Source organism: Lytechinus variegatus, chromosome 1 (genome assembly GCF_018143015.1).
Source record: "Lytechinus variegatus isolate NC3 chromosome 1, Lvar_3.0, whole genome shotgun sequence".
Lineage (NCBI taxonomy): Eukaryota > Metazoa > Echinodermata > Echinoidea > Temnopleuroida > Toxopneustidae > Lytechinus > Lytechinus variegatus.
The window spans coordinates 68,832,234-68,853,284 of NC_054740.1; the positions used below are offsets into that span (position 1 = coordinate 68,832,234).

Sequence of the window (21,051 nt, forward strand, 5' to 3'; positions counted from 1 at the left end):
ATAAAATACTTCAAAATGTCATAATTTTTTTTATTCCTTTTCTGATTTTGATGAAATTTTCAGTGCTTTATTTGTACGACTTTGATCTATCTGTTCAAAGCATTTTGTTTTTAGTCCCGCATAGCATGCACAATTGTTTCTTTATTGTAGGCAACCTATACTAGACGGGACGATTGCTTTGATATCTCAGGACTTGCCGTGAGCAGACCCGATTTGCTTGCCAGGCTCATTCCAAAATGATTAGTATTTTTTTCGTTGTTGCGTTTTTGGGATGTCCACCCAATGGTTGCTAGGGTTGAAATGAGAGATTGTAAGACTTTCGCTATGAACGTAAGAGGTTGAACTCTAGGATGGCACGCTGGTTATATTTGTATGTTGTATACTTATTTTTTTGTCATTTGCAATTTCAACAATGGCAGTTCTGGTTCAGGCAAATAACTCGTGGAATTTAGAACGAGGAAGTAGTCATACCAAGTTACCTCCATGGTCATACCAACACAGAGATGGGAGGTCTATTGTATTTGAACCACTCGGATTCACAAAGTGTAGAACAAGGAAAGATTATAGAAGAGTCTGGTGCTCCTTCGGCCTGGCATGTTTTGGTCATGAAACAAAGGGGAAGGGGAAAGGGAAGAGAGAGAGAGAGGGGGGGGGGCTATACATTAATCATATTTTTCAAAATGGAAATGATTACATTCCCCCCAACTAAATTATGTTGGCACTATCCTTGATATAATATATAAGTGAATATATAATATTTTGGGTGTATCCTGTATTTCAATCTTTAAATCACTAACCGATTTATCAAGATTGATATTGATACATAATTATGATCAAATCGTGCCCCTGAACATCTAAGCCGACCACACCGTGATTCGAGGTGGGGTGGGCAGGAAGATATAGTCAAAAACGTTATTGTAACAAAAGTGCAAATTCGCGGCCGGCACGCGTCTTCAAACTACCGAAGCGCGAAATAAACAAAAGATGGAGACGACAAAGATCCATCTGCCATCAGGTCATCGGAATCTCACAAAAAGCAAGAAGGGACAAACGGAACGATAGCCTATGAATTCGTTACATTGTCGAAACATCATAACAATTCTGTCTTGAAACGACGAAAGCAACTCCTGTCGATTTTTCCCAGTGGTGTCATGCTAATTCCGGGACATTATTTATTTCGTGTTTGGACTTTGGGTATAAAGAGTGTTGGGAGCAGTTTGTCTTCTTGATAGACACATTTTCCTGCTATAATGGCTGATGAGATAGGAATGGAGGCCGATCCTCGCATAAGTGTGGGTGGAATAGAGGTAAGACAGAAACAGCCCTTACATATTATCTATCACATCACTTTAAATAACCTTATATTAATATGTGTGATTTCTTTTTATTATGACTGTATTAGTGATTTGTGCTGATAAAATCCTTGAGCCCTTTGTAAAGGGTAGGATATATTTCTTTTCGTAACATTACAGTGCGCATCAAAAAAGGAAATGCAGATTTCCAGGGCTACTCTTTAAGAGATTATTGAATGTTATTACATTTCAGATGTACAGGATTTCGTGACTGATTTTTTTTAACCGTTCAATAATCTACGATCAATACGATTTTCACGACTAATATGATCCGATCTGATACGAGCACGATTTCTACACGATAAAGATCACCGTTTCAATCGTAGTGAGAATCGTGACAGTCCCAGTGGGAACTAGGTACGAGTGAGGCTGAGATGTATGATGGTTCGTTTATGCCACAACGTATTTTACCATCACTCACTCGGGAGAGTGATTGATTGAACAGTTTTATCCAATCAGAGAGCTAGAATCGTTATCGAGACCCCCTCACTGATTCGAGTGGTCATGTTCATTCGAGTAGATGTACAACCACTCAAATGGATGTGCAACCACTCGTAGGAATGTACAAGCACTTTGGTGAGGGGGGTCTCGATAACTATTCTAGCTCTCTGATTGAATAAAACTGTTCAATCACTCTCCCCAGTGACTGATGGTAAAATACGTACAAATCATTCACTCACACGAGTGAGTGAATGAATGAAGTCTTATGGCATGCACTGCCCGTCATAGTGATGAACTTTCGCTGATATTTCAGCTGAGTGGTTTCTTTGTCAATGGACATGATGAATTTAAATGGATCTTTTGTATGCTATTCTAGATGATTACAAGACTAAAAACGTTGCACCTCTGCAATGACTGATTAGTGTCCATAATGCACACATTCACCCTAAAATCGGGGAGGGATGGATTCTGCACATTTTGTCTTTCAAATCGATTCATTCAGTCATGAATGGTAACAGCCTGTGGTATAAGGTATAAAAAAAACAGAATACTTTTTTGTACTATGTTACTGTTGGACAATCATATCATCCATCCAGTACTATTAAAAACATTAAAAGCTTAAAAGGGCAAACACCATCTAATGGGACAGATATGAACCCTTCCCCCACTCGCGCAGAATAGTTACTGCCATATTTGTGTATGTGATATATCGAAGGTGAACAACTATTTTTCTTAAGAAATTCATCCGGTTTCTAACATGAGGTCTCCTGGCAATGATCATTCCTGAAATCTAATCAGTACATTATTTACTCATCAGGCTGAGACCGGTGAATCAGGAGATATTCAAGAGCCACTCCATCGTCCTCCACCAACCATTGACGATATTGAAATACCACCACCCCCTCCAGAAGAAGATGTTGTCCCACCACCACTAGAGGAACAATCACCCCCTCCACCAGTATCTGGGGAACAGGCACCCCCTCCACCACTCTCAGAAGACACACCAGCTATAAAGATGCCCCAAGAGGAGGACACACCCCTTCCACCACCCATCCATGAGGACACACCCTCTGGCAAACCCCCTCAGATGGAGTCTACTCCCGCTTTAACATGCGGTGACCATGGTGACTTGGAACCCATTGAAGGTATCTGTTTAAAAAAAACGACACTGAGACAAATAAGCAAAAAACACACATCTCTATCAAGTTCAAGAAAATGAAACCCTTGAAATCAGCTTAATTCATATAAGAGAAAAATAACAAGTCAGTGAAAGTTTGGGGAAGAATGAATAATAACAAAGTTATGGGCATATGGATATTGAAATCACTAATGTCATTTAGATCCTCATCTTGGCAATATGATCACGACACACGTATAACTTCCCATTAATTTCGTATAGTCTATTTCTAGATCAAGTGTTCTTTTATTATGATAGGACATGTAAGAAAGGTTTCACAACATTATATCATGGATATATTGTTAGTCATTTCATTAGAATGAGTAAAAAAAAATATTTTGAATAACATTTTTCATCACAGAGTCCAAGGGGAGAGCTGCGTCACATCTGGGATATCAAAAATCTTGGTCGCATTGCCAAAAGGAACTCCATAGCATTAGTAATCTCGGCATTCCAGTGCTCATAATTTTTTATTGCTTGTCCAATCTTACTCAATTCTTCGATTTTTTCTGATTTCACACTTGTAAGCTAACTTGCTCCAAGGGTATAATCATGGAGCTATATAGCTCTATGGTGTAATTGTCCCTTTTAAAACTAGTATTATAATGCATTTTCCGTGCAGACTTTATCTCTGTTAATGTTTTGAGTTGATATGTACCATTATTTTTCAGTGTAATGTTTACCTTGGTCCTAGTTAGGCTGACCTAATTAAACGGTCATCAAAAACGCAGCGCGAATTCCTATAAACTGATAAGGCAAAGACTTTGGTAAAAACAATGAGAAATGGTTGCCTTGGTCATTTTTATTCATTTATTTTTATTTATTAATTTTAATTTATTCCTTCGACAAATTCAGTAAAACTCTTCGTTTTGTATAGCTGAAAATGACTGATCTGAGACTGTTACTATGTTTACTTTCTGAGATGACAACTTGTAATTTGGGACGGCTTTCATGAAATATTGCCCTGAACGCTACATAAATCAGGAATACTTTTTAGGCTTCTTCATTCTCCAAAATACCTATATCCTATTTGAAACTAATTTTAGAATCGCCTTTGTTGACTCATAGTTGATGAAGTCCCTGTAGCACCTGAAGACCAACAGGTCAAGGATCCCCAAGATGTATCAGAGGTTCACGAGGTAGGGGTAGACCAGTACCTTCCTACCATTGACTGTGGATCACCTCTTCCTCCATACAATGACAGTGGCGTAGATGTTCCCTCTATGTCTACTGCTGATGCATCGGTGCTGGAAGGGAAGGAACTTCAAAGCGAAATTGATGAAATCCAAATAGAAGGTATGTGGTACCTGCTCGCAACTGCGGAGGAAACGGGTACATTAACACATTCTAAAATGCATTTTACTTCATTTTTTAGAAAGTGACATGACCCGCGATAACTATCCATGTATTTCAAGCTATGTAGGCCAAAGGCCTCAGAGAAGAGCGATGACCCATTTTATTAACCCTTAAGAGCTAGGGTAAGGACTCAAACATATCAATTTCATGAATTGCATTACTTGCGTTACAAGCACTTGAGATGGGAATGAAAAAAAAAACACACCCTTAGAGCCGAATTTCCTCTGGAGAGGAAAATCTTAATACATATTTGTTTTCTCATTTTCTCCAGCAGTTCCTGATGATGCATCCAATGGTATCCACAACGCCAGCACACTCCCGTCCAAACGATCAATGGGAACCACCACACCGACCGCCAACCAGCACTCAAAGGTTACCGGCTACATCGAGATGTCCCCAGAGGAAACCAAAGCAGAGATGACTCGGGTGTCAACGTATCGAAGGGAAGCCGTGATGTGGGTCACCATTTTCCTTATGCTAGCGGGAGCTATCGCCGTCATCTTCTACTTCACCTTCAACATCGTAAATCTCTCTGATGGTAAGATTGCTATATTGAAGTTTTGATTGATTGCTTCTCCAAGATATTCAGGATCTGTTAGGAAACATCAAGTGCATGGGTGCTATTTTTCCTGTCAACGGATGTGTGAGAACAAGCGACCAAATTGTATGCTACTTGTTGAAATGCGGAAACGCTTCTGCGCGCTACCTTAGTGGATTTCATTTCATGACTGGATCCGTATATATATATATATATATATATATATATATATATATACACACACATATATATATATATATATATATATATATATTTGGCAACTCTTTTATTCAAATATTGTAAAGAAATGGATGAAGAGAACAATGGTAGGCGTAGCTTAAATCAAGGTTCCCCAGAGCTATCTACCCTTTGGAAAAATTGGTGATGCCGAAAAAATGTCTCTGCCGGGAATCGAACCCGGGCCCCCAGCTTTGAACGCCGGTGCCTTAACCACTAGACCAAAGAGACGGGTTAGTGGCTAGGGCGACCCCGATCAGATTGACCGTCAGATAGACAGATTTTCGACACTATACCAATCATAATTTCCTTTGTCGGGTATATATATATATACATCATATACAAATTCTTCCACTAGTTAATTTATTTGACCCTCTATCTATGCTATCGGCGAAACAAGCTTCTCACGGTCACGGCGGTGGGCGAACGCGCTGAACGCGATAGAAAATAAAAAATCAAAAGATTTAAGATACGCCCTGATGATGCATCATGAAATATATCATAAATTAATAAAATAAAGCGTAGATACCAGGGTTTATGACGTAGATATCATTTCTGACAGATGAAGGTAGGCCTATATGAAGTATTTTGGTAATTTTATTACATTTTCCCCATGATTTGTCATGGAAAGGACCAGGCTGAAAAACAGTTAATCTGAGCCTGTTATCCTGTATAAAGATATTTTAATAAATAAATAAAATGTCCAAGACTTGATGGTGACCAAAAATAGCAATCAATTTTTAGCCGCTTGCTAACTTGACTAAACATTGCACGTTTTCGTTCATGAATTTGTGCGTCGAATAAGAATGTAACAACAATTAACCCATTTTGCTACATACCTCACTATCTTTCTTGACTTTAAAGTAGATTTTACACACTGGCGACAACTTCCTTTCCTCCCGTGAGGGGGCGGGGGCTACTCAAATTATAACATGATACCTATGTGCCACACCAAAGTCGAAAAAAATGCGATTCTGGAACTAATCTTGGTTTTCAAAATGGGGGTCAATGCTTTGGAACTGATCACATCAAAATGGGGGTACCCAGAACTTTTGACTCCGCGACGATCGAGCTCGCCCCGACTGACTGAGTATGATGTGCGCGCACTGGAACGAGATTTGAGGGTCTCTGGAACGGGGAAAATAAGAATTTCTATGGACTTCTAAACTGTGGAACGGAAATTTAGAATGAAAATAGGGGTCTCGACCGCGGCACATAATTATACATCTAAACAAAGTATACAAAGTAGCCACCCCCTGTCTTTCCATTCCTCAGCTCACGGTCAGCCAAGGGCTACGATGCGACTTCCCATGCGAAAAGGCTTCACATTAAGTAATAGCTTCCAATTTTAAGCTTCAATTGTTGTGGCAATTGAACGCAGCATAAATGCGACCTGCATATCTCCAGTGGAACGACCGAATGTACTCCATTGACATCAGTTCTACCAATTTGGAGTGTCCACTGCAGAGTAGTATATACCCAGAATGTGTAGTATGAGCCATCCAAAATATTTTTTTACCTCGTTGTTTAATTCGGTCACTCTAACAACTATTGTTGAAAGTTTTGAATAATTTGTTTTAAAAAGATCGATCCATTTCACAAAGTTAAAACTACCTGTAAGAGTGGCGGGCTAATACAACCTGCTTAAGATTTTAAACGCTTTTGCAGTGTAAGGATGATACACATAGGTAAGGATACGGAGATGCGGGTAAGATGATGAGATGATGAATGACAGTATGTGCAACGGCGTTACCATGGTTGCCAACAATATCGCAAGAAGAGTAACAGCCACAAAATAACGTGAATATTAATCTCAATCTTGAGATAACCGTTTGCAAACAAGTATGTTATCTTGATATCCTGAGGGAATCAAACAAATATCACCACTGAAAAAATACCCCGAAAACGTTTAGATTTTACGCAAAATGTAATAAGCTGACAATGTGTCTTGTGTGATATTCGTACTTTATTTTTGTGTAATTGTTAAAGGGGAAGTTCACCCTGACAAAACCTTTATTGTAAAAATAGCAGAAAAAATAATAAAAAATATTGCCGAAGGTTTGAGAAAAATTCATAAAATAATTTAAAAGTTATTAGAATTTCAATTATTTGATTTGTGACGTCATATGCGAGCAGTATTCCTACATAACGAATGGTAAAAAATCAATAAAATGTCATTTTCTCAGAAAATTGAAAATGGTTTTCACTGTACCTTTTGTATATCAATAGACAAATTATTTCACACCCGATCATGAATAGAAAACAAAATTAAGTCATCAGGAACCATGCAAAATTTGAAATTCATGCATTTTATATTACATAACACATGGGGCAGCTGCTCGTTTATGACGTCACAAATCCAAAACTTTGAACTCTAATAACTTTCTTACTCTTTAACGAATTTTCCTCAAACCTTCACCAATATTTTTTACTATTTTTTCTGCTATTTTTGCAACAAAGTTTTCTTCAGGGTGAACTTCCCCTTTAATGAATCAGTATAGTTCTTTTATCGAACAAAATAATTATAAATGTAAATACGTTGTTCTAATAGTATTTTACCATTTTCCATTTTATTTTCACAGCTTCACTTCCAGGTAAGTGATAATTCGTAAAAAAAAATTTAATTCACATGATTTTTGCCACTATTAATAAGCTTTCAGAACGCTTTTAGTCGTGCTTTAATGTTCATAAGCTTATATTATTCCAATTCTCAGTTTCATGTAACAGTAGCAAATAGAAAAATTGACTTAATCAAACTTTAACATGTAGTTTTCAAAGAAAGTCAATTGATAATTATTTTCACTACAATGTCCTTCACATAAACCTCGAACTGATAACATTCTCTCTCACACACACACACACACACGCGCGCGCGCGCCGTCACACTCATCTTAAAAAAACATCATTCGAACATAAACATCCATTTAACAATATTTCCCTCCTTTTTAATAACTTAGATAAAATAGATATACATAGAGTGGGGTACAGATGGAGGCTTTACCCCCCCCAAATAAAAATGATTCACAATCAAGAAAAAAAAGAGAAATGGAAAGAAAAAGGAATATATCATTTTCTGAATACTTTGTCAAAATCTATCATAAAATTGGATTCTTGTAATAAATGTTAAATTATGTGCTCGCTCGCTCGCAACTTTTTACCAATTTCGCCCGATACGCCATATCTTGCCCACTCATTTTTGTTTGGCAGGCTCACTACACCAGTGGATACACAGTATTCAAAATAGAATAACTTTTGCTCCCACAGAGATACGATCTTACGTATACGTAAGCTCCCGAAGGGAGCTAGAGAGGCAACTCTTTTCGTGCGTTTTTGATTTTCCATAGGTTTTGTACATAACAAACATGGCTGCCATTTGTCCAATTTGAAGGTTGATTTTGGAAGGTCAATGTTTAATTCATGAGTAATGACGTCAAAATACGCATAATGCACTTGTATGATTGGATAAAACGCTAATGTTTTATTCATGTCGTCATGCATTAAACATTTTTTCCGTCCCACAATTCCCTACGATATCTGTGCGAAGTGTCGTTCTTTTTGATTCTGCGAAATTCAACTTCTTGAAATACAATAGCAAGTCTAATTATCTGTTTTTAGAATTGGTGTTCGAAATCATGATTTCTGAGTGAACTTCAATGGAGCAGAAAATCTTGGAGGAAACATTGATATCAATCTAATGACATTCCATAGGAATAAAAGTAAGTTAAGTTCAATTCCTTACTTTGATCTTAGTTGAAATTGTAATGTGTTTGCTGGGGTTCGGCGTCGCATGCATGGCTTTATGTGCAGTTTACAACGCAAACCACAATTTCCATATTTCCATTTCTTTTTCCTGTCCTGATCCCAAATAAGTCTGAAATCTGACTGACATATTTTGTCAGAAAATAATATAGTTTTTCGTAGAACTAAGTTGGTTAATTGAGATGCTTCATGTCCGCCCTTATTAAATCTGTATTTCAGTTCTTATTGTCAAATATCAGGGTTAGATGTGGACTTGTTTAACGGCAAAGCTGCATCAAAATTAAGCCAAATATATAGCCAGAGCGGGATGCGGACTTTGATATCGCCGGTGCCAGCCGGCTGCGAAATTGCCGATGTAGGCTAGGTCATTAGGTTTTGGAAATTAAGTGTCAAACAAGCTCGAGTTGAAATTTGAAGTTATAGGCCATGGGCCGAGTACTGATTTTTCGACACCGCTATTTCAATATAATTATCTGCATTTAAAATGAAATGAAATTAAATCTAAATGAACTGAATGATGAATCTGTTGATATTGGTAGATTTTGCCATGCCCATGGTCACGCGTGGAATGATTTGAGACAGTACAGATGTTAACGTTTTTCTTTTTTTTAATAAAAGTAAGCCCCTAGGATAGGTCTATCGTAGATATAGATTTAAAAAAAAATCTAGATCTGTCTGGTTTGACTTTTTTCTACAAAGATTTTTTAAGTTAACTTTAATTTCATTTTAGTTCCTGGCTGGACCATTGGACTAAAATATGATTAGCCTAGCAAAGGAGTTTAATGATTCTTTTTTTTTCGGGGGGGGGGGCAACATTTCTATGTCAGGGTTCAAACTGCTCAATTGTTTTTTTGGAAGGGTTGAGAAAATTTATAGTGCCCTATTTTGAATTGTTTAAGTATAAGGCTAAGCAGAGAGAGCGGCTGATCCGATTGATTTATCTTTATTGTCCTCACTTGATGTTATTTGTGGTAAAAGGCACAGGGTCATTTAAACCTGCCAGCAAGTGAGCTAACCCTTTTTTAAAATAAAAATCAAACTTAAACTTAAAGAGGAACTCACTTAACGTAGAGATTCAAATCAGACATGTTTATTGACGAGTGCAAAAAATTTAATGATTGACTCGCACTGATGAATGAGCGAGAGCCATATTATCACACAAATGATAATTATCTTACATCTGTCAAAGCTGGCTTGGTGTGTATATATATTGAAGATTGACAAAAGACCTCACTAGAGTAGGCCACGTATGCTTGAACCATTTAGTTTTTGGTCAAGACCTGCTTTTTTCTAGTTGGGAATTGTGAAAGCTGGAAACTCTGAAAAATTGTTTTTAGAGAGGAATTTTGTTTATCACTTTTGAAATTTTTAACTGTAAAGTATTGTATGTATATTGAATTGCAGATCCAATGGGATCCAGTTCTTAGCAGTCCCAGCCTATTCAGAAGTACAAAGTCAAATACCATTTGCACATCACCAAGAGGTACAATCTGGTGAGTAACAGGATATCTGATCTAAAAGCTTGCCAGGTATGCTTGTTTTCATAAAAATATAAAAAACCTATTTTTCTGAATCATGTTATATCCCATAAAGTAAAGCTCCATGATGAGACAATATTCTTTGGATTCAGATTCACCAGTATTTCCATTATCATCAATGCATACTTATTGTCCATGTATCTTAGCTATATTAATCATACATAAAATCACTTTAAAACTCAGTTACTCTGAAGACAGAAATAAAAAAGGACAAAATATTGAGATTAATCTTTCGATATATATTTGAATGGGTTTTCACACTTAATAAAAAAAAAGTTATATGAATAATGATCTATAATAGTGATCTATGATTTTATCTGCCAACATAAGTTACTACATGTGCATTTTTAAAATAATATTGCATGGAAGAGTAAGGGCTCATAAAAAGTTTAAAACTTCTAAATAAACTGGACTAGATGAGTAAGAATAATTCATATCAGCAGCTCATTTTGTTCCCTTCTCTTTTTGTTTACTATGCAGGTTTCACAGGCTGTTTGAGTATCACCAGGGCAGATCAAGAAGAAATATGAAGGCCAGGTTCATAACAAGCAGTTGCTTCATTGCAATTACAGATTTAAAAATTTAATGAATTTAAATAAATGTGTCGATACATATTGAATGTTGCTTAAACTACACATCTGTTGAACAAAAAAAGATTATTTGGAGTATAGATATTTAGGTCCATAGGTTTCACACAAGATTAAAATATTTTTCGAAAGGGCACACTTATCCCCCCCCCCCCTCTTTATTAATGTTCTAATCATCTACATGTAGTACTTATAGTAGTGAAAGCACTTTGAATAATATTAGTAGTTTGAAAGGGATAGGTTGTATTCTGGTAATCTAAACAATGCAGAATGGGCCTTTACTGAGGTCTGGGCTATGTAACATACATGCCTACAGACATATAAAAGGTGATAAGAAATAATGGATTTTCATTGAAAAAATGTGCATAATAAAAACAATGTGACAGAACAAAGGGCGAAGAAATCACTCTCAGTCCTGGACCCCAATTCATTAAGACTAACCACTATTCTAGCTTTGAAATTCTGGTAATTACTATGGAAACATTAAAGCAACAGATCAACATTGGGGTTCCCATGCTAGTTGCTAGTTACATTTGGGGCCAATTTACCATAATTGAAGTCCTTATGAAACAAGAACCTGTATGTATTGCTGGACATTAAGCTGTTGAATTCATTTTCTGGGGGAAGTGAAAAGTTGCACTATTTTTTTTAAATCTCTTTGTTTTTGTAACACTGTATTGTCGATGTCCCGTATAATGAACTAGATTAGCTCTGCAAATAAAAGAATTTGTTGGAAATAGAACACAGCTCTAGCAGCACTTTACAACAATAGACAGTAAGCAACTTTGTTACTGATTTACCAAAGTGCAGATTTGGGAAGGCACTCTTTAGAGAAATGTGCTCCCCTTTTTTATGAAGTGTCACCGATTAGATTAGCATGCTATTTCTTGTCAGCAAATGCTGAAAAAATAATTTGATATTTTAGTAACTGACTTTGAGAGAGAGGTATATTGATAATCTTTTTATTAATGGCATCCTTGATGCCCCCCTTATATTGACTATGTAAGGCTTATCAATAACTATGTAAGTGAATATACATACTTATTTTTTTCATATTTTTTTCTCTAGATTTTACCAAAAAAATACATCCCCTCTCTTGTAATATCCTTGCAATTTCTGTTGCACTCATTATAGGCATTTTGCTGATGTAATTTGATGCTTTGGTGAGAAAAAAATATTTTTATCATGTATTCAAAAATTTATTAACTAATAAACATTTTAATTTGAAATATTACTTTCTAATCTTGATATTCGTGATTTACTTAATCCACCAATTTATATTGCGTGAAAGATATGTGATGATGATGTTATTGCTACCAAACTGTGTTGTGATGAAATGGCACTGAAGATCACTTCTATATGACTGGAATATGATGGTGCTACTGATTGATTGATTCTGTATGTCGGGTATCCATGGGTATAATACTAGTACAACAGGTATTTAGTATCAAAATAACATGCGTGGCAAGATAGCCCATAAAAGCCATTGCAACATGGCATACTGTGACATTCAGGTGCAGCCGAATTAAAGACATGAATGAGTTTGATTTAAAAGTGGGATAGAAATAAAAATGAAATGAGAATAATTGTTTGCTCGCATGATTATGTGGAATGTGTGTGTGTGGAAGAGAGAGAGGGGGGGGGGGTGGAATTGATAGAGAAATATAGGGGGTGGGCAGGTACAAAATTTTTATTTTATTTGGAAGTGACCTTTAAGATAGCGTTGATGAGAGCAAATACATGGGGGGGGGGGGTACTGGGCTCTCTTTGGCTCCCATTCCAAACTCAGACTTTAAAAAAAAATCTTCACAAGATTTGCACCAGATTGTTCATTTCAATATCAAAATAAAGACAAAATGACCTGATTGCTCTCTTGCTCAGATCATTTTAAGTATGTACCCCACCCCCCAAAAATAATAAACAAATATTTGTGGCTATTCATGATGTGTAATGAAAATAATGGGCAGTGATGAACACCTGATGAATAGAGCAAGCAGACCCCTAAGTTCAATCCTACTAATGGATCTCTTGTAAGCTTCCAAAATGTCTTCCAGGGAAATATCTTAATTGATGTAGTAATAATCGCGAAAGAATTAAAAATATGTAAACAAGAAAAGATGAATAAACAACTGAATACCTTGAGGGGGAATGATCAATGAGATGAATTTACCAAAGACGCAGCTCTATACATTTCATATTCAATCACGTCGCGTATTATGCTAATTTGTGACAATTTGCTTATTTGCATATTTTTACGCTGTGCGCGCAGGCCAATTTATGACCACGCCTCTGTTTCGCTGGTGTGCCATGAAGTTGCGGTGTCCATAGCCTTGTACGCAAAAAATGGGAGCAGTGTGCACTTTTGACCTTCCAAAATTTCCCCATGTCTGACCGGATGCAGAAGCGGAGTTTCACCCCCCTGGAATTGCTGTGAATCCATGTTCGGGGCGGCCGCCATCTTAAAGAGGGCAAGAGCGCGGATTTATAACACACGGCTCTATGGGAGAATATCACATATTTCACTTTTTTACATTATATTTTCAATTTAATGCTGTATGCAACGTTAAAATCACAAGGCAAAACATTTTTATGTTAAAATATATGATAACCATGCATATTTTATAAAGGAGATGGACTGAACATCCAGAAAACGGGGGGGGGGGGGGAATAGGTTGCTGTACGTGCATTATATGATGTAGATCAGGGCTTGGTCTGAAGTTTCCCCTCCTTTCAGTTAATTTTGAGGAAATCAAAGTAGAAATCATATGGTGAATCACTGATAATCCCATTAAATATAATATTGGAGACTATGCGACGTAGTAGCTACATTTAACACCACGGGTGTTAAATCTAGCAGCCCAATCAATAAAGGACCACACCATCTGGTGTTGGAGTTACACTGCCACTGGTGTTAAGATTACCAACATTTAGGATGTTAAAATATATCAACACCAGTCTTGGTGTTCGATTTGAACACGAGTCGGAGAACGTTATGAAGTTGACACCATTTGGTGTTCATTTGAACACCTGCAGAAACGAACATTTAAACGAAAGTTTAAATCACCCATCATGGGTGTAAAAAAAATACCAACACCAGCTTTGGTGTTTCACGGTTCGGATTCACACCATTATGGTGTCCGATTTCAAGTTCTTCAACACCTGCAGCCTGACGGTGTAACTTAACACTAGGGTATTTTTTTAAAATACCCCAACAACAGACAGTGTTGAGTTACTCCAGTGAAGTGTAACTTCAACAATAATTTTTGTTAAAATATTTCTATCCAACACCTGTCACGGTGTTGTTTCAACACTTCTGAGTATTTGGTGTTTATTTTACACTCTATAGGTGTTGTTTCAAGTTTCAACACAGTATATTGCTTGAACACTGCCGGAGTGTCAAATGAGCACCAAGTTGTTTCAACACTTCTGAGTATTTGGTGTTTATTTTACACTCTAAGTGTTATTTCAATACAGTATATTGCTTGAACACTGAGTGTCAAATGAGCACCAAATCAAGAGAACATATGAACACTAAAGTGTTAAGTTGACCTTATCTGACACCATTGTCACGGTATATGCTATATGATGGCTTGACTCAGTCGACCTCCCCCGTCGCCTTTTTCCCCCGTTTTCTGGATGTTCAGTCCATCTCCTTTATAAAATATGCATGGTTATCATATATTTTAACATAAAAATGTTTTGCCTTGTGATTTTAACGTTGCATACAGCATTAAATTGAAAATATAATGTAAAAAAGTGAAATATGTGATATTCTCCCATAGAGCCGTGTGTTATAAATCCGCGCTCTTGCCCTCTTTAAGATGGCGGCTGCGCAATACATGGAATCACAGCCGCATTACGCGCGCGTCAATGCGAGCGATTACTCTAGTGTCAATATACATCTCTATGGACCATATCAGATTCCCGCTCCACTGTACTGCCGGTACTGGTTAACTCATGTCAGTTGACTTGCTACCCCGCTTGCTACGATACGGGAGACTACACAACTTCAGTGGAAAATTGCTTAGTCATGGTGTGCATATTCCACACTAATTGGTAAGATACTATTTCTGGTATACCACACTCATTTGCTGAAAAGCTAGCTGAAGCTCGGAGAAGACGACTGAAGTGAAGAAACATCGCCTGGCCTGCGCCTGCATGATACGGTATCGAAGCCCGATCGCGTTGACAGCGTTCGCTCGATGGTTAAGTTGGAGGACAAAACTTTTACTCCCCTTCATTAGCTTATAACTTTACTTGGTACTGGCTTAATTGCCGAGAAAAAAGACACAGCCGGTCATGGCAACACAAAGCGGATTGAAAGTAGTTCTGTTCCTGGGAACATGCAGAGAAGGACGAGTCGGGATTCGAGTGGCAAACTTCATGATCAATCAACTGAAAGCAAGAGGACATGACGTGCATTTTATGGGTAAAACAAATAGTCGAGGCCTAATTCCTAACTCATGCCCTAGCTTAGCTCAAGTTATATAGGCTAGCCTATAGCTTAGTGATATGTTTACCCCATTTTGTGAACAATGAAGTTGTTGTTCTTTATGCCTCTTAGTCTTAAAGGTCAAGTCCGCCCCAGCAAAATGCTGATTTGAACTAGCAATATAACGCTGAAAATTTTATCAAAATCGGATGTAAAATAAGAAAGTTATGCCATGGCATTTTTAAGTTTCACTTATATTTTCACAAGACAGTGATATGCACAACTCAGTGACAAGCAAATTAGTCAGTCGATGATGTCCATCAGGCATCACTCACTATTTTGTTTTTTTATTTGATCTTTTTTATACAATAGGCCTATTACATTTTTTACAGATTTGACAATAGGGACCAACTTGACTGAATATTATTATTAAACAATGGTAATTCCACATGTTCAGCTGGAAGAATTAGTCACTGTATCACTTGACAATGAGGAGAAAATTATAATATTTCATATAATAAAATACAAAAGAAATAGCGAGTGGATGGCATCATCAGTCTCCTCGTTTGCATACTGACCAGGGTGTGCATATAGGCCTAACTGTTTTGTGAAATGAAGCGAAACATTAAAATGTCATAACTTTCATATTTTACTTCTGATTTTGATGAAACTTTCAGTGTTATGCTTGTGGCATTTTTCTCTTTTTATTCAAATCAATTTTTTGTTGGGGTGGACTTTTAATACCATAAGGTGTACTTGCAAAGTTGCACTTGATTGTAACAAATTTATAGCCCCAAATCAATGAAAACTTTGAAAGCTACTCAAAAAGTAGTAGGTATTTCATATTGCAAATAAAATTTGCAATTGATTGATGGTCTGCTATACATTACTTGCATCAACAATAATAGATTTATTTGTTTTTACTTTTAGTTAAAATTAATCTGTATTGTAAATTTGCATCTGAAATGTGCAATTGATTGCAAATATTTTCTTGCAAACACCTGCAGGGGCCAACACAAAATCTGCCCAAATTGTATTACAGTGTGTTGTAATTGTTTGATTGTCCAAAAAAAAAGCACTCTCATCATAGAAGCTGGTTTGTTTGCAGAAAGTGAACATTGTGAGTAATCCCAGCTGCATAGGGGTGTCTGTACAATATTATGGTATTGAAACCTTTCTTGATTTTTTCCTTTCCAACCAACTTTTTCCTCTTAATCTTCTGAATTCCACAGATGCACAGGAACTGGACCTTCCAATCCTTAAAAAGCCATTGCACTTCTACAGGGACCAGACACAAGCTCCTGCTGTCCTTCAGGAAGCTAAGACAAAGATCGTTGCTGCCGATTGCTATGTTGTGGTCTCCGGAGAGTACAACCACTCCATCCCACCAGGTCTTAGCAATCTATTTGATTACTTCCCTGCATCTATCTTCAGCTACAAGCCTTCGGGGATCGTATGTTACTCCCCAGGTAAACTAGTGTTCCCTGTTTTCTACCAAATTATCAATTTTTGTCTCACCTGCATAGCAGAGTGAGACTATATTCGCCGCTTTTCCGACGACGGCGGTGGCGGCGTCAACATCAAATCTGAACCTAAGGTTAAGTTTTTGAAATAACATCATAACTTAGAAAGTATATGGACCTAGTTCATGAAACTTGGCCATAAGGTTAATGAAGTATTACTGAACATCCTTTTAGAGTTTCATGTCACATGGTTAAGGTCATTTAGGGTCAATGAACTTAGACCATGTTGGGGGAATCAAAATCAAAATCTTAGTTCCTGAGGTTAAGTTTTTGAAATGTCATAACTTGGACCTAGTTCATTAAACTTGGACATAAAGTTAATCAAGTATCACCAAACATCCTGCATGAGTTTCACGTCACATGACCAAGGTCAAAGGTCATTTAGGGTCAATGAACTTTGGCCGATTTGGGGGGTATCTGTTGAATTACAATCAGAACTTTAAAATTTTTTGAATCTGATTCATGAAACTTGGACATAATAGTAATCAAGTATCACTGAACATCCTGTGTAACTTTTAGGTCACATGATCAAGGTCAAAGGTCATTTAGTGTTGAATGAACTTTGGCCGAATTGGGGGTATTTGTTGAATTACCATCATAACTTTAAAAGTATGTTGGCCTAGTTCATTAAACTTGGACATAAGAGTAATCAAGTATCATTGAACGTCCTGTGCGCATTTTAGGTCACATGACCAAGGTGAAAGGTCAATGAACTGGCAATAATGGGGGTATCTGTTGAATTACCATCATAACTTTGCAAGTTTATTGATCTGACTTTTCAAACTTGGACATAAGAGTAATCAAGTATCACTGAATATCCTGTGCAAGTTTCAGGTCACATGATCAAGGTCAAAGGTCATTTAGGGTCAATGAACTTTGGCCGAATTGGGGGTATTTGTTGAATTACCATCATAACTTTAAAAGTATGTTGGTCTAGTTCATAAAACTTGGACATAAGAGTAATTAAGTACCACTGAACATCCTGTGCACATTTTAGGTCACATGACCAAGGTGAAAGGTCAATGAACTTTGGCAATAATGGGGGTAGCTGTTGAATTACCATCATAACTTTGCAAGTTTATTGATCTGACTTTTGAAACTTGGACATGAGAGTAATCAAGTATCTTTGAATATCCTGTGCAAGTTTCAGGTCACATGATCAAGGTCAAAGGTCATGTGAGGTCAATGAACTTTGGCCACATTGGGTGTATTTGTTGAATTACCATCCTATCTCTATAAAGTGTATTGGTCTAGTTCATAAAACGTGGAAATAAGAGTAACCAAGTATCACTGAACATCTTGTGCGAGTTATAGTAGTTTTTAAAGTCAGCATTGCTGCTGTGTTGAATCGCGTGATGCAGGTGAGACGGCAAGAGGCATTCCACTTGTTCATTTTACCAGGGGACTGTTCCAGAAAAGATGCAATCAATAAATTGTACAACGTGTGTAACTGTTGTTACACAAAGTTTGGCAAACCATGTGCAAAAAGATACAATTGATTTAAATAATATGGCTATATCTTTTTGTTACAGCCCAAGATCTAGATGCCATATGCAAAGTCTTGTCTAGATGTTGTGAATTTAAAGAACATTTCTCATAAATGTCTGTGAAAAATGGATTCTTAGCAAGTGGTACGTACGTAAGAGAAAATGTTAATTTGATCTAACAAAAATAAAGTGCTATACCACTTCACCCGCTTACATCTAAGGTAGGAAATTTGAGGATACAGCCTTATATATCTTTCAGAGATTAATAAGTGAACTAAATCAAGAACAATTGTTCAAAGGGCCTTTCTTAGAGACTTAGAGAGTAAGTATAGTAAAGCATTACAGAATGTGTGTGTCAAATCTGACTTAAATGTGAAATTAAAATTTTCTCTAAGAATAAATATTAAAAAAAGATGTAAAATGTGTTATACACCATTTGTATTAAGTTTCTTTAGTAAATCGGTTATCTTTGCTCTCATCCATCCCATTTTGTTCCTTCTACCTTTTTGTGGTTGAAGAAAGTTGCCTTCTCTGTAGATCTCCCCATGGACCTACAGAGTACTGTAGTATGTCCATGCTGTACCTGACATGTGTCTGGTATGGTCACATGACAAAGCAAATCATCACCTGACTTTTTTCTCTCATTCCTGTAGGTCCTTATGGTGGGATGCGGGCCGCCATTCAGCTGAGGGCATTCCTGGGCGAGATGGGCTGCATCAGCGTGTCCAATATCTTTGGCATACCCAAAGTCGGTGAGGCTATCAGTGAAGAGGGGAAACCCCTCAACCAGTACATGGAGAAAGGGGCCGGGAAGCTCTTGGATCAGCTGGACTGGATGGCCAAAGCTATGAAGGCTCAGCGTGAGAAAGCGGGTACTCCATGAGGCATACAGTCTATTCACATCCTATATGGATTTGAAGCCTAGGGGAGGCTGGTTTTGGGCTCTAGATAAGAAAAATTGTGCGGTTGAGCAGCATTTGCTCTGTTAACAACATTTTCCTTCTTCAAGACTATTGAAGTCTTTACTTTTAGACCCTGGTCTGGACCAAATTATCTTAAATGTAATCGAACCCAGTTTAACACTTGAATGGAATAAATTATCTTTTGAGCTGAGAGGAAGTGATGCAGTTGTTACCAGGGCAAATGTGGCATTGAGTTTTATGTGTTTTAGCAGGGTTTAAGCTAGGTTCATGCTCTGCCTATAGGATATATAAGCTGTGTCTTTCATATACAGTAGATAGATGGCATACACTTTATTCATGTACAGAGTAGTCTTTTGTGACAAAGAATTTGTTTGAATATGAAATATGAATATGATCTGCAAATGATTTTATTTTTAGCAAGGAAGGATGGGAAAATCTATGGATGTACCATTTAGTTCTTCACTACCCATCTTAATTTACTAAATTCATTTAAGTTCAGTACGTGTAGTTAGAGTCTAGGGCCCATTTCATTAAAACTATTGTAATTTTTTACTATTACTGTATTGTAGCTACCATGGAAAACTTTATTTTAATTGGCTGGTTTACCCAGTTACCATGGTAGATACAATAACGGCAAAGTAGCATTAGTTGTAAACTCTTGATGGAACAACTCTGATAGGTGCTATCAGGGGAGCATTTCATGAAAGGACTTGTCGGACGTTTTATCCGACAAGTCCTGTTTTATCCGACAGTTACTATAGTAACAGTGCTTCTCAACCAATCAGAATCCAGGAAAGTTGTCAGATCTGACAACTTGTCGGACGAAAATATTGATGAAACGGCCCCCTGGTGGGTGTTTCATGAAAGATGTCAGCACTGACTAAATTGTCAGTGCTGACAATTTCAGTGAAATCCTTGGTTTTGATTGGCTGAAAGGCACTGGCCTCTGACTGTTACTATGGTAACTGTCGGAGAAAGACAACTTGTCAGTGCTGACAACTTTCATGAAACGGTCCCCTGGTGATCAAGCCTACCTTAGCAAAAAAAAGTAATTTGAATTCTAGTATCGTAGAGGGTTATTTCAACAGTTTCATTCCCTGATTATAAATAAATGAATTTTTGAAGTTCAGAGGATGAGAATGAAACAATTTTCTATTCGAAATTTGCACAACTTCAGGAATGCAGACAAGATTTTGTGTAAACACTTCCAGTTGACAATTTATCCATCCAATTTTGCAATATTATATAATTGAATTTTATCAGGCAATCATGCATAGTCAAATAAGTTTGTTTTCAATTGTGCAATGGACAGAATACTTCATTTGGCCACATACACCTCATTGTATGGATCTTCATCTTTCACCTCATGAAATATTTTTTCCATTGAACTCCTGAGCATTAGTTATTGTGTAATATATTCCACTAGGTGTAAGTTAAGTTACATGATAAAATCAATCAATTTTCACCTTGATAGCGTAAGTTTTCTTAATGAGCTTGTTACAAGTGAGCTGGACAATTGGGTAAAGTTAATTACCTAAAGTTGAATCTCTTGGGACCCCAGAAACCTATTTGACCTGGAGAAAATGTGTTACAAGTTCCACCATCATTGCTAAACCCAGTTGGTCTACTGTAAATTTGGTCCATTTGCCACTTGGTTCAACCATCATTTTGTCATTAGTCACTTTGACTTTGGTCACGTCA

The 21,051-nt window shown here is 37.1% G+C and overlaps 2 protein-coding genes and 1 long non-coding RNA gene across 4 annotated transcripts; all 3 read left to right on the forward strand.

Annotated features, from left to right (window-relative positions):
* The first annotated feature begins 1,001 nt into the window (after positions 1–1,001).
* Positions 1,002–7,755, forward strand: LOC121406521 (fibrous sheath CABYR-binding protein-like). 2 transcript variants are annotated; one of them, XM_041597532.1, is made up of 5 exons: positions 1,002–1,307; positions 2,611–2,938; positions 4,039–4,266; positions 4,598–4,864; positions 7,684–7,755. In XM_041597532.1, the coding sequence occupies exons 1-5, from the start codon at positions 1,251–1,253 to the stop codon at positions 7,701–7,703; spliced, it is 900 nt and encodes a 299-aa protein (XP_041453466.1). In that variant the 5' UTR covers positions 1,002–1,250; the 3' UTR covers positions 7,704–7,755. The 2 variants fall into 2 exon arrangements, with proteins under 2 accessions (XP_041453466.1, XP_041453468.1); XM_041597534.1 differs by having other exon boundaries at positions 1,006–1,307; positions 4,601–4,864.
* A 1,022-nt stretch (positions 7,756–8,777) lies between these two features.
* On the forward strand, positions 8,778–11,047 carry LOC121406522. Its single transcript, XR_005968820.1, has 3 exons — positions 8,778–8,817; positions 10,265–10,389; positions 10,879–11,047. It is a non-coding gene; the product is annotated as an uncharacterized LOC121406522 (long non-coding RNA).
* A 3,880-nt stretch (positions 11,048–14,927) lies between these two features.
* On the forward strand, positions 14,928–20,000 carry LOC121421083 (quinone reductase-like). The gene is made up of 3 exons (XM_041615699.1): positions 14,928–15,414; positions 16,650–16,886; positions 19,081–20,000. The coding sequence occupies exons 1-3, from the start codon at positions 15,285–15,287 to the stop codon at positions 19,308–19,310; spliced, it is 597 nt and encodes a 198-aa protein (XP_041471633.1). The 5' UTR covers positions 14,928–15,284; the 3' UTR covers positions 19,311–20,000.
* Positions 20,001–21,051: the final 1,051 nt, after the last annotated feature.

Coding starts and splice junctions, on each gene's coding strand:
- LOC121406521 (XM_041597532.1), top strand. CDS start 1,251: ATGGCTGATGAGATAGGAATGGAGGCCGATCCTCGCATAAGTGTGGGT. Junction 1,308..2,610: donor TAAGTGTGGGTGGAATAGAG/GTAAGACAGAAA, acceptor TTTACTCATCAG/GCTGAGACCGGTGAATCAGG. Junction 2,939..4,038: donor TGACTTGGAACCCATTGAAG/GTATCTGTTTAA, acceptor GTTGACTCATAG/TTGATGAAGTCCCTGTAGCA.
- LOC121421083 (XM_041615699.1), top strand. CDS start 15,285: ATGGCAACACAAAGCGGATTGAAAGTAGTTCTGTTCCTGGGAACATGC. Junction 15,415..16,649: donor ACATGACGTGCATTTTATGG/GTAAAACAAATA, acceptor TGAATTCCACAG/ATGCACAGGAACTGGACCTT. Junction 16,887..19,080: donor GATCGTATGTTACTCCCCAG/GTAAACTAGTGT, acceptor TCATTCCTGTAG/GTCCTTATGGTGGGATGCGG.